General features: G+C 43.7%; 2 protein-coding genes across 2 annotated transcripts; both read left to right on the top strand.

Annotated features, from left to right (window-relative positions):
* The first annotated feature begins 277 nt into the window (after positions 1-277).
* On the top strand, positions 278-1,466 carry LOC128402615 (olfactory receptor 9G4-like). The gene has a single exon (XM_053366882.1). The coding sequence runs from the start codon at positions 388-390 to the stop codon at positions 1,336-1,338; it is 951 nt and encodes a 316-aa protein (XP_053222857.1). The 5' UTR covers positions 278-387; the 3' UTR covers positions 1,339-1,466.
* Positions 1,467-10,039: 8,573 nt separating this feature from the next.
* On the top strand, positions 10,040-10,994 carry LOC128402609 (olfactory receptor 9G4-like). The gene has a single exon (XM_053366870.1). It carries the CDS (start codon positions 10,044-10,046, stop codon positions 10,992-10,994), a length of 951 nt encoding a protein of 316 aa, XP_053222845.1. The 5' UTR covers positions 10,040-10,043.
* Positions 10,995-12,042: the final 1,048 nt, after the last annotated feature.

Below are 12,042 nucleotides of genomic sequence, written 5' to 3'. Positions count from 1 at the left end.
CTACCGCCCTTACCAAACCAAAATTACTCCTCAGATTCATTGCCTCAGCAAAATGTCCTCTCAATTCACCTCAATTTCCCCAGCGATTCTCTGTATCCCACCACCAAAGCTTCTGGTCCCACAATATTTGAGGCAGAAAGTGCCTACCCTTCTTTTACAGGATCACTTTAGCAGTGGTTGATTTGTGCTGAGTTTCACATTGCCAGATGGAAAAAGAAAAGTCTATCTTCTTTTGCTATTGTAAAACAAGGGGGGAAATAACATATTACATTTTGTATGTCGTTTTAATAAATCCATCCCTCCAAATCACAGGTGTGCTCTATATAATACCATTGAGGGGAATGACAGCATTACTCGTCCTCTTCCCTGCATCAACTGGTGAGATCCATGGTGATGATGGAAACAGAAGGCAACCGCACACATCTTACCAACTTCATTTTGATGGGTTTCACAACAGATCCACTCCTGAGGATCCTCTTCTTTGTTCTGTTCCTGGTCTCGTACACTCTCACATTGACTGGAAACCTGGGTCTCATCACACTGATCTACCTAGATTCCCGCTTGCACACACCCATGTATTTCTTTGTGGGCAGCCTTTCCTTCCTGGATGTCTGGTACTCCTCCGTCTATACTCCCCGGATCCTGTACGACTGTGTGTCTGAGAACAATATCATATCCAACACAAGCTGTGCAGCTCAGTTCTTCTTCTCGGCTAGCTTCGGACACAGTGAATGTTTCCTGCTAGCTACCATGGCCTATGACCGCTATGTGGCCATTTGCAAGCCACTCCGCTATTCCAGTGCCATGACCAAGAAACTCTGCACCCAGCTGATTGCTGGGTCTTATGCAGCTGGCTTCGCTGTTGGTATTGTGCATGCAGGTAATACTTTCCAGCTAGGCTTTTGTGGGAGCAACATTATCAACCACTACTTTTGTGATGTGCAGCCACTCGTGAAAATGGCCTGTAAGGATACCCGGATCTATGAACTCATCTTGGCCACAGTCATTGTTTGCACTGTGCTGCCAAGCACTGCCCTCATCCTGGGCTGCTATGCAGGCATTGTGACAGCCATCATACGCATCCGCTCAGCTGCAGGGCGGCGCAAGGCCTTCTCCACGTGCTCTGCCCACCTACTCTCTGTCTCCCTCTACTATGGCTCCATCCTCTTCATGTATTCCCGACCAAGCTCGCAGCACACTCCAAATGGGGACAAGGCAAATGCTCTTTTCTACACCGTGCTCAACCCCCTGGTCAACCCCTTCATTTACAGCTTGCGCAACAAAGATGTGAAGGCTGCCTTCAAGAAAGTCCTTGGAAGATTCATAGCACCCAAATGAATGTCAGTGACGTTGCTCAGCTCCCCACATAATACATATTTTTATCAAGGGTGGGGAATTGGTGGCCCTGCAGATGTTGATGGCCTCCAACACTCGTCAGTCCCACCAGCATGGCCAATGCTCAGGGATGAAGGAGGTTGTAGTCCAGCAAAATCTTGGCAAGTCACAGGTTCTCCACCTATGGATTAGAGAGTAAAAAAGTAGTGGACAAGGGGAAGCAATAGAAAAGGTGGCTAGTGGATTAAGCATCCCACCTACATGTCAGGGGCAGGACTTAAGAGGAGGGCTGAGGATCGCCCCCTCCTTCTCCACTGCTTGCCCCCCCCCAGTAGTTTCAAGAGAAGAGAGACAGGAATGAATTACAGCAGAAATCAGAGTTGCCAAATTATGAGGTGTTAAGAGAAGGAGGGGCCAACAGAGACGTTCTTAGAGAGCATAGAAGCGCCACCATCCCCACGGACTCGACTTTCAATTAGGATTCAAGAGCAAAGGGCCAAGTACTGTTGCTGGGCAAGGAAGGGGAGGAGCTCAGAGTGAGCAACATCACTAAGGAGTTAAGAGCTGGATTCTTTGTCTTGCAACACAATGACTGAATAAAACCATACATACAGACTTTCTTGTTTCTTCCTTGATCCTTTTTTTTTAAAAAAATAAGTTTTTTATTGATACAACAACAAGAGGAAAAAACAAATACCAAATTACACACAAGAATAACCATAGACACATAATTTTCTTAGCAAACAATAAAACATCCATTGGTCTTAACACTAAAGACCCAACCTCCTGTCTATTCCATATTTCAAATTCATATTACTTATTGCCTATACACACTTTTATCATAATTAAACTTATTCTTAATAAATCTAATTTCTTATATCTACCTTGCAACTATTACTGAAGTTCCTCGAATGCTGCAACATAATTTAAACTACTATATTTATTTTTCAGATATTCTTTGAAAACCCATTTTGAAACAAATTCCTGTTTTGATTTATTCTTTATTTTTTCTGATAAACCATCTAATTCGGCATATTCTGTCAGCTTTTGCTCTAGAGCTACAATTCCCATGGTCTCCTGGGAAGAGCGAATAATCATTACATCACTTTAACCAGGTACAGCAGATTTGCCCAAAGTTAAGGTCCATGATACAGAAGTCCTTATATCGGATCCTGTGGCATATTTAGTGGATGGTGAATTAAGTGTATGCTGCCCCCTTAAGAGCAACATATATTTCATAGGGTTGCCATATTTTGAAGAGCAAAAAAAGAGGACATGTTTGCTGACTTCTACTTTTAACTACAGATTGCTATGACGACTCTCATTTTAAATTTCCCTACAATGTTCTTAACTTTCAACACCAATATAGTAATAATAATAATAATAATACTTATTGCTCCCTCATTTGCCAAATGAAAGTATTTGGGCTCATGTTCACATCTCTGTGAACGTAAGTGTGCACAGAACAATGTATTAAACTGTTTCAAACATGTACATATGGACTCTCCTTATGGGCAGGGTGTTGTTAACCCTTGCCCTCCCAGACTCGTCCAAGATTTTGCCGCTGGGCCAGCATCCTTTTAGTTCAGTCACAAGAGAAGGGATTTATACAGTATGTAGCTACCGTATTTTTTGCCCTATAGGACACACTTTTCCCCCTCCAAAAATGAAGGGGAAATCTGTGTGCATCCTATGGGGCGAATGCAGGCTTTCGCTGAAGCTTCAGGAAGCTATCCGCAAGCCTGGGGAGCCCGCGGGCGTTCCCGCAGGGCTCCCTAGGCTGCGGATAGCAGCCTGCTTCCCGGAGCGCGGGGCGCGCTGAAAGCAGAGCGCCCCGCGCTTCGGGCAGACATCGGGCAGCCCCACAAGCTCGGGGGACAGCAGGGAGGCGTAGCGCTGCCATCCCGCTGTTCCTCGACCTGGTTTGGAGGCTGGCGCTGGGGAGAAGCGTGCTTCTCCCCAGTGCTAGCCCCACAAGTTCAAGGAACAGCGGGGAGGCGCAGCGCCACCATCCCGCTGTTCCCCGACCTGGTTTGGATTCCCCGACCTGGTTTGGGGGGGAAATAAATGAAAAACATTTTTCCTTTATTTCCCCCCTAAAAAACTAGGTGTGTCCTATGGGCCGGTGCGTCCTATGGGACGAAAAATACGGTAGTTTAAGATGCTGCTCTGTTGCAATTCTCTGCTGCAGACTAGCTTAGCCAGGTTGCCTTAGATCTGAGTCTAATGCACTAGAAAACTTTTCTTGGGCTACTGTAAACAAAAAACCCCAGACATTTTGCCACATTAAAAAAATCCGCATGGACAGAAATGTCCAGAATTTCCCAGACATAGCCGGGATTTGGCCGTCTGTAAAATTGCCTGGATTTTCACATTTTGAAAAACTGCAACCCTACATGGAGAACGCACAAACCAATATGGTGAATTAAGAACAATATCTATTTCATAGGGTTGCCATATTTTGAATAGCAAAAAAGAGGACATGGTTGCTGACTTCTACTTTTAACTACAGGTTGCTATGACGACTGTCATTTTAAATACCCCTACAATGTTCTCAACTTTCAACAACAAAATAATAATAATAATAATAATAATAATAATAATAATAATACATATTCCACCCTCATTTGCCAAATGAAAGTATTTGGGCTCGTGTTCACATCTCTGTGAACGTAAGTGTGCACAGAACAATGTATTAACATGTACATATGGCCTCTTCTTATGGGCAGGGTGTTGTTAGCCCTTGCCCTCCCAGATTCCTTCTCCAAGATCTTGCAGCTGGGCCAGCATCCTTTTAGTTTAGTCACAAGAGAAGGGATTTATACAGTATGTAGCTAATTTAAGATGCTTGTTGTTGTTTAGTCATTTGGTCGTGTCCAACTCTTCGTGACCCCATGGACCAGAGCACGCCAGGCACTCCTGTCTTCCACTGCCTCCTGCTGTTTAGTCAAATTCATGCTGGTAGCTTCGAGAACACTATCCAACCATCTTGTCCTCTGTCGTCCCCTTCTCCTTGTGCCCTCCATCTCTCCCAAAATCAGGGTCTTTTCCAGGGAGTCTTCTCTTCTCATGAGGTGGCCAAAGTATTGGAGCCTCAGCTTCAGGATGTGTCCTTCCAGTGAGCACTCAGGGCTGATTTCCTTAAGAATGGACATGTTTGATCTTCTTTCAGTCCATAGGACTCTCAAGAGTCTCCTCCAGCACCATAATTCAAAAGCATCAATTCTTCGGCGATCAGCCTTCTTTATGGTCTAGCTCTCACTTCCGTACATCACTACTGGGAAAACCATAGCTTTAACTATACGGAACTTTGTTGGCAAGGTGATGTCTCTGCTTTTTAAGATGTTGTCTAGGTTTGTCATTGCTTTTCTCCCAAGAAGCAGACGTCTTTTAATTTCGTGGCTGCTGTCACCATCTGCAGTGATCATGGAGCCCAAAAAAGTAAAATTTCTCACTGCCTCCATTTCTTCCCCTTCTATTTTCCAGGAGGTGATGGGACCAGTGGCCATGATCTTCGTTTTTTTGATGTTGAGCTTCAAACCATATTTTGCGCTCTCCTCTTTCACCCTCATTAAAAGGTTCTTTAATTCCTCCTCACTTTCTGCCATCAGTGTTGTGTCATCTGCATATCTGAGGTTGTTGATATTTCTTCCGGCAATCTTAATTCCAGCTAGGGATTCATCCAGCCCAGCCTCTCGCATGATGAATTCTGCATATACAGTGGTGCCTCGCAAGACGAAATTAATTCGTTCCGCGAGTCTTTTCGTCTTGCGATGTTTTTCGTCTTGAGAAGCACGGTCCGTCGCAACTGCGCCTCTTCAAGCGGCATTAGGAAAAAAGCGAACAAACTCACAAGACGTTTTCGTCTTGCGAAGCAAGCCCATAGGGAAAATCGTCTTGCGAAGCGACGCAAAAACCGAAAAACCCTTTCGTCTTGCGCGTTTTTCGTTTTGCGAGGCATTCGTCTTGCGCGGCACCACTGTAAGTTAAATAAGCAGGGAGACAATATACAGCCTTGTCGTACTCCTTTCCCAATTTTGAACCAGTCAGTTGTTCCATATCCAGTTCTAACTGTAGCTTCTTGTCCCACATAGAGATTTCTCAGGAGACAGATGAGGTGATCAGGCACTCCCATTTCTTTAAGAACTTGCCATAGTTTGCTGTGGTCAACACAGTCAAAGGCTTTTGCATAGTCAATGAAGCAGAAGTCTTTTTGGAACTCTCCAGCTTTCTCCATAATCCAGCGCATGTTTGCAATTTGGTCTCTGGTTCCTCTGCCCCTTCGAAATCCAGCTTGCACTTCTGGGAGTTCTCGGTCCACATACTGCTTGAGCCTACCTTGTAGAATTTTAAGCATAACCTTGCTAGTGTGTGAAATGAGTGCAATTGTGTGGTAGTTGGAGCATTCTTTGGCACTGCCCTTCTTTGGGATTGGGATGTAGACTGATCTTCTCGAATCCTCTGGCCACTGCTGAGTTTTCCAAATTTGCTGGCATATTGAGTGTAGCACCTTAACAGCATCATCTTTAAAAATTTTAAATAGTTCAGCTGGAATACCATCACTTCCACTGGCCTTGTTATTTGCAGTGCTTTCTAAGGCCCATTCGACTTCACACTCCAGGATGTCTAGCTCAAGGTCAGCAACCACACTACCTGAGGTGTACAAGCCATCCATATCTTTCTGGTATAATTCCTCTGTGTATTCTTGCCACCTCTTCTTGATGTCTTCTGCTTCTGTTAGGTCCTTACCACTTTTGTCCTTTATTATGGTAATCTTTGTACGAAATGTTCCTTTCATATCTCCAATTTTCTTGAACAGATCTCTGGTTCTCCCCATTCTGTTGTTTTCCTCTATTTCTTTGCATTGCTCGTTTAAGAAAGCCTTCTTGTCTCTCCTTGCTATTTTTTGGAAATCTGAATTCAATTTCCTGTATCTTTCACTATCTCCCTCGCATTTTGCTTGCCTTCTCTCCCCTGCTATTTGTAAGGCCTCGTTGGACAGCCACTTTGCTTTCTTGCATTTCCTTTTCATTGGGATGGTTTTCATTGCTGCCTCCTGTATAATGTTGCGAGCCTCCATCCATAGTTCTTCAGGCACTCTGTCCAGCAAATCTAAATCCTTAAACCTGTTCCTCACTTCCACTGTGTAGAACTGAGAAACAGGTTCTCTGTTGCAATTCTCTGCTGCAGACTAGCTTAGCCAGGTGCCTTAGATCTGAGTCTAATGCACTAGAAAACTTTTCTTGGGTTACTGTAAAGAAAAAACCCCAGACATTTGCCACATTAAAAAAATCCGACCGGACAGAAATGTCCAGAATTTCCCACACATAGCAGGAATTCGGCCGTCTGTAAAAGTGCCCGGATTTTCACTTTTTGAAATATGGCAGCCCTACATGGAGAACTCACAAACCAAGTTCTTTGTTATGTTTGTGGTGTTTTCTTCCCTTTTGGTGTAAATTCTCTAGTGAGCAGGAGAGAGAGAAAATAATTTTGCGTCCTTATTCCCATATCAAATCATCCAGAAGAAGCAAACATTCTAATTGTTTCTATAGGGAGCTTATTGAGTTATCCTGACTTGGGGAGACTCTTGGGGAAGAACTGCGGTCACTTTAGCTTGGCTGGAGCAAGGGGAACATTTCAATATAAGCCACCTTTTGCAGGCAACAGGAAAACTCACCGAGCTTCATACAGGTAAGTCTGCTTCTTCCTGGTGTAGACCATAGTGATGTCCCCATAGTTGGTTTCCATGCTACTCTTTGCTCAGCTTAAACTTCCCATCTGGGCAACAGACCACTTTTCTTGCACCACATTCCCATGCGCATTCAGGAAATGTATACACAAAAGCATGTGCCAAAGTGTGCATAAGAATGTGTATACTGGTGAAAGTAACATAAGTGTGCTAGGGAGGATTATTTTGCCATATATATATATATATATATATATATATATATATATATATATATCAAAATTACATACAAATCTATAGTAGGTAAAACTTGCCCTAAGATGCTGGTGAATTTTAATGATGGGTTTTTAAAATCACAAACCAACATCGAAGTGTGGAGAACTGAGCTTAAAATTAGAAAGATGAGAAACTGAGAGGTCCACCCCACCCCCATCCCCAGTGCCTGCACACTCATTTCCTGTTCTTGCCTTATCAGAAGCCCAACCGACCAGCAGTAAAACTGTTTCTCTTCTCAAGAGTACTTTTTTCCAAGAACTTAAAATATATGACTTTCATCATAACCCTAATCCTTCATGAGTTCTGACTATAGGTTATAATAAAGCATGTAATTTTAAGTGCTGTCCATGAAGAAAAAATGGGCCATGATAAAGAGACTTAGTGGTTTTAATGGTAGGTGATGTTGCTGTGTTGTATTATATTATTTATGTACATTGATTTATTTTTTGGAGTTAAGAATAGGACTGGGATAAATTGTGTTCGCTGAGCCCGTATTTTATACAGTCTGTATATGATGTTTGTTTGTTAATGTGAGGTGTGATATGCCTAATAAAGGATTTTGAATTGAATTGAAATAAAGCATGTAAGTTTACAGAAATAGCTGAAAACCAAAAAAAGGATTTCAGTCTGCCCCATGGAAGACCAAAATATTTTGATTCACATTTTTGTCCCTGCAAAAACAAAGCAAACTTTGACATTCAAACAACCTAATTTCCAACTTAATCCAATGCAGTTAGCTCCTGAAGCAGCTGTAAAATCACTAAGTGATTTCATGGGTTCAAATGACATGTTTCTTTTTGTACAAGAGCTATTTAATGGCTTTATATAGCCAGGTGAATTACTAATTCTGGGCAGGGATAGCCTAAATTCTGTCATCTGTGCTCTGGTATCCCCTAGGTTAGATTGCTGCAATGCATTATACGTAAGGCTGCCTCTGAAGAAGGATTGAAAACTTCAGCCGGTACAGAATTCAGCAGTCAGGTTGCTCACCTGGGCTAGGGGGTATGAGCATATCAAACCAATCCTGCAGTGGTTACTAATTTGTTTCTGGAACTAAATCAAAATGCTTTTCTAAAAAAAACCCTCTAAACCCTTGAATGACTCAGAACTGCAAATGGATTTATTCTGTTTTATCAGCTGTTTTGCAATGCTTCCCCAGCACTACTGCTGTCCAGAGAAGCTTTAGCACAACAAAGGTAGGGAAATAATAAAACAGAACATATGGGGTATAAAAAGAATTTCAGCAGGAAATTATTATGGGACATGCACTGACAGGAAGTGAAATCTTCTTCTTTGGCAATCACTCGTAGCCGAGTAAGATTGTCTTCCATAAACACAGTTTTAACAGTGAGTCCGTAGGTGACTGTGGAGGCCAATTTTGGATCCACACGTCCTTCCACAGTGGGAACATTGGTTTCTGGGCGGGAGTTGATCACGGTGTAGATTTGCCAAGGGTGCCTTCCTCTTAGCACGTTTCTCCCTTGCGTCCTGAGTTCGAGTGCCTTCAAAACCCATGACACCTTTGGAAAAGGCTGTTCTCCAATTGGAGCACTTGCAGGCAAATGTTTCCCAATTGTTGGTGTTTATACTACATTTTTTATGATTTGCCTTGAGATGGTTTTTAAACCTCTTTTGTTGACCACCAGCATTACACTTTCCATTTTTAAGTTCGGAATAAAGTAGTGTGGCCATCCCATGAAGATGCAAACTGCGTTGAAAACAGGATTGTGTACAACTGCCCTGAGAGCAAATCATCATGAATAGGCGATAGAGGACCTCTTGGCCTCCCTCCTCTTCTGCTTCTGTTTCAGCTTTTGACTCTGGACTTCTCTGTTCCACAGACTCTCCCTTCTCACTAAACCCTGTTAGCTCTTGAGCTTCTGACACCTCCTCTTCCTAGTCTTCTCCCTCTTCTCCCTCTGACCACTCATTGTCCTCCTCCCACTGATCCCTGGCCTCTCAGCCGTCTTCTCTTGGAGGTTCCCCAACTGGTGCCTCCTATCAGTCCTCTGTGACCAAGGAGTCCCTGACGGCTGTGAACACACTCAACCTTTAAAGCATATCCAAAGCACATTCTTTCCCTCAAAGAATTATGTGCATTTTAGTTTACCCCTCACAGAGTTACACTTGCCAGCAACCCTCAACAGACTGTAGTGGCTAGAATTCTTTCAGGCGGAGAATGTGTTTCAGATATACTTTAACGGTATTGTGTGTACACAGCCATATGCTGCCGGTTAAACTATTTCTTGATAAGGCGTGTAGAATTATTTGTTTACACATAGTTATGTCAATTCCTTGCCTGAGTATGCTCTCTGGTGCTGAGTTGCAGTAATTCCTCTTGTGGCATTTCTTTATAAACCATACTCTGGACAGTTACACCACAGTAAACTTTTTCTGATTTCCCAGGAAAAACACTTTTGAAGAGTTTTACATTTTCTAATACAATCTTTCAACTGGAGGGTGGGTGGGAATATTCTACACTCAGTTATTTAGAGATGGGCAGTATTAAGAAGGGATTGGAAGGCTGCAATATACTATTTAATCAGAGTTGGAGGTGAATTCCATTCTACTAATCTGACTTTCGCCAATACTCCGGTGTTTCCTGCAGTATATATTTTAAAAGGTACATATTACATTTTGTATGTCGTTTTAATAAATCCATCCCTCCAAATCACAGGTGTGCTCTATATAATACCATTGAGGGGAATGACAGCATGCCTCTTCCCTACATCAACTGGTGAGATCCATGGTGATGATGGAAACTGAAGGCAACCGCACACATCTTACCAACTTCATCTTGATGGGTTTCACAACAGATCCACTCCTGAGGATCCTCTTCTTTGTTCTGTTCCTGCTCTCGTACACTCTCACATTGACTGGAAACCTGGGTCTCATCACACTGATCTACCTAGATTCCCGCTTGCACACACCCATGTATTTCTTTGTGGGCAGCCTTTCCTTCCTGGATATCTGGTACTCCTCCGTCTACACTCCCCGGATCCTGTACGACTGTGTGTCTGAGAACAACGGCATGAGCCTGGCAGGCTGTGCAGCTCAGTTCTTCTTCTCAGCTGGCTTGGCCTACAGTGAATGTTTCCTGCTAGCTGCCATGGCCTATGACCGCTATGTGGCCATCTGCAAACCACTTCTCTATACCACTGCTATGCCTAAGAAGCTCTGCACCCAGTTGGTCATTGGCTCTTATGTAGCTGGCTTTGCTAATGCTATTGTACATACAGGAAACACTTTTCGGCTAAGCTTTTGTGGGAGCAACATTATCAACCACTACTTTTGTGATGCGCCACCACTCGTGAAGATGGCCTGTGATGATACCCGGGTCTATGAACTCATATTGGCTGCAGTCATTGGTTGCAATGTGCTGGCAACCACTGCCCTCATCCTGGGCTGCTACGCAGGCATTGTGGCAGCCATCATACGCATCCGCTCAGCTGCAGGACGGCGCAAGGCCTTCTCCACTTGCTCTGCCCACCTACTCTCTGTCTCCCTCTACTATGGCTCCATCCTCCTCATGTATTCCCGACCAAGCTCACAACACACTCCAAATGCAGACAAGGCAAATGCTCTTTTCTACACCGTGGTCAACCCCCTGGTCAACCCCTTCATTTACAGCTTGCGCAACAAAGATGTGAAGGCAGCCTTCAAGAAAGTCATTGGAAGATTCATAGCACCCAAATGAATGTCAGTGACATTGCTCAGCTTCCCACAAAGTACGCAGAAGACCAGGGATGTGGAATCTGTGGCCCTCAAGATGTTGTTGGACCCCAGTTCTCATCCGCCCCACCCAGCATGGCCAATGCTCAGGGACGATGGGGGCTGTAGTCCAGCAACATCTTAGTGGGCCACAGGCCACATCTTTGGATTAGAGAATGAAGAACCACTCTCTGGTATCCTTATTAATTTAAGAGACAGCAGAAACTAGCAGGAGACCAAACTGATAACTTTGTTAGGCACCATCTAGTGCTCTACTTCTCAATACTTCCCTGCCCACCCTCCATGGACCATTTGTCTCCTCCTGCCCTATTTCCTCATAGCCACATCCACAGATTTGTAGCACCTGAGAAAGAACGAGACAAAGCCATCATGGGACAGAAGAGACCTATTAGGCATTGGGAAAGGTGGACACTCATGGGCCATTTTCCAACTCGCTTGTCATGCCACCCATCCTTCAGCTATATGGTCCTTGGGCATCATCTTCTCTCTCTCCCTCCCTCCCTCCCTCCCTGTAAGTTGTACTGCCTTGAGCTGGGTCTCTGATAGGTATTTCCAGACTCTTTTTAAAATTTCCGCTGCCACCCCAGATACCAAGTATTTGAATGTTTCCCTCCTCTAGCGTAGGCAGTCAAGCGAATGTGTGAATGAGACATCCATTTGTTGAAGCCAAATGAATAAAAGGTTTTATGATAATTCAGTATGGTTTCAGTTTTGTACTTTCTCATTGGTTACTTTAATTATATAGAACAAAGACTAACAGCAATGTTGACCCTACTCTATCAAACTATAACCCTGCCACCTTGTCTCTCCATAATCTACCTCCAACTCCTTCTTCCAAACGGTCTGTCCCCAATGTTGTTGTTGTTGTTGTTGTTGTTTTCACTCCGTCTCTCCCCAGTGTTGAAACCACCTTTCAAAACTCCTGTCCAACTCAAGACCAAGATTCCAAGCTCTCCTTCTTTCATCCTATAACATCTACCCTAAATCATATAAAATGTCAGGAGAATATTCAT

This window comes from Podarcis raffonei, chromosome 1 (assembly GCF_027172205.1).
Source record: "Podarcis raffonei isolate rPodRaf1 chromosome 1, rPodRaf1.pri, whole genome shotgun sequence".
Lineage (NCBI taxonomy): Eukaryota > Metazoa > Chordata > Lepidosauria > Squamata > Lacertidae > Podarcis > Podarcis raffonei.
This window is presented reverse-complemented; position numbering and strand designations above follow the sequence as displayed.

Bases quoted from the DNA above. Each gene is read 5' to 3' on its own strand.
- LOC128402615 (XM_053366882.1), top strand. From the start codon at position 388: ATGGTGATGATGGAAACAGAAGGCAACCGCACACATCTTACCAACTTC.
- LOC128402609 (XM_053366870.1), top strand. From the start codon at position 10,044: ATGGTGATGATGGAAACTGAAGGCAACCGCACACATCTTACCAACTTC.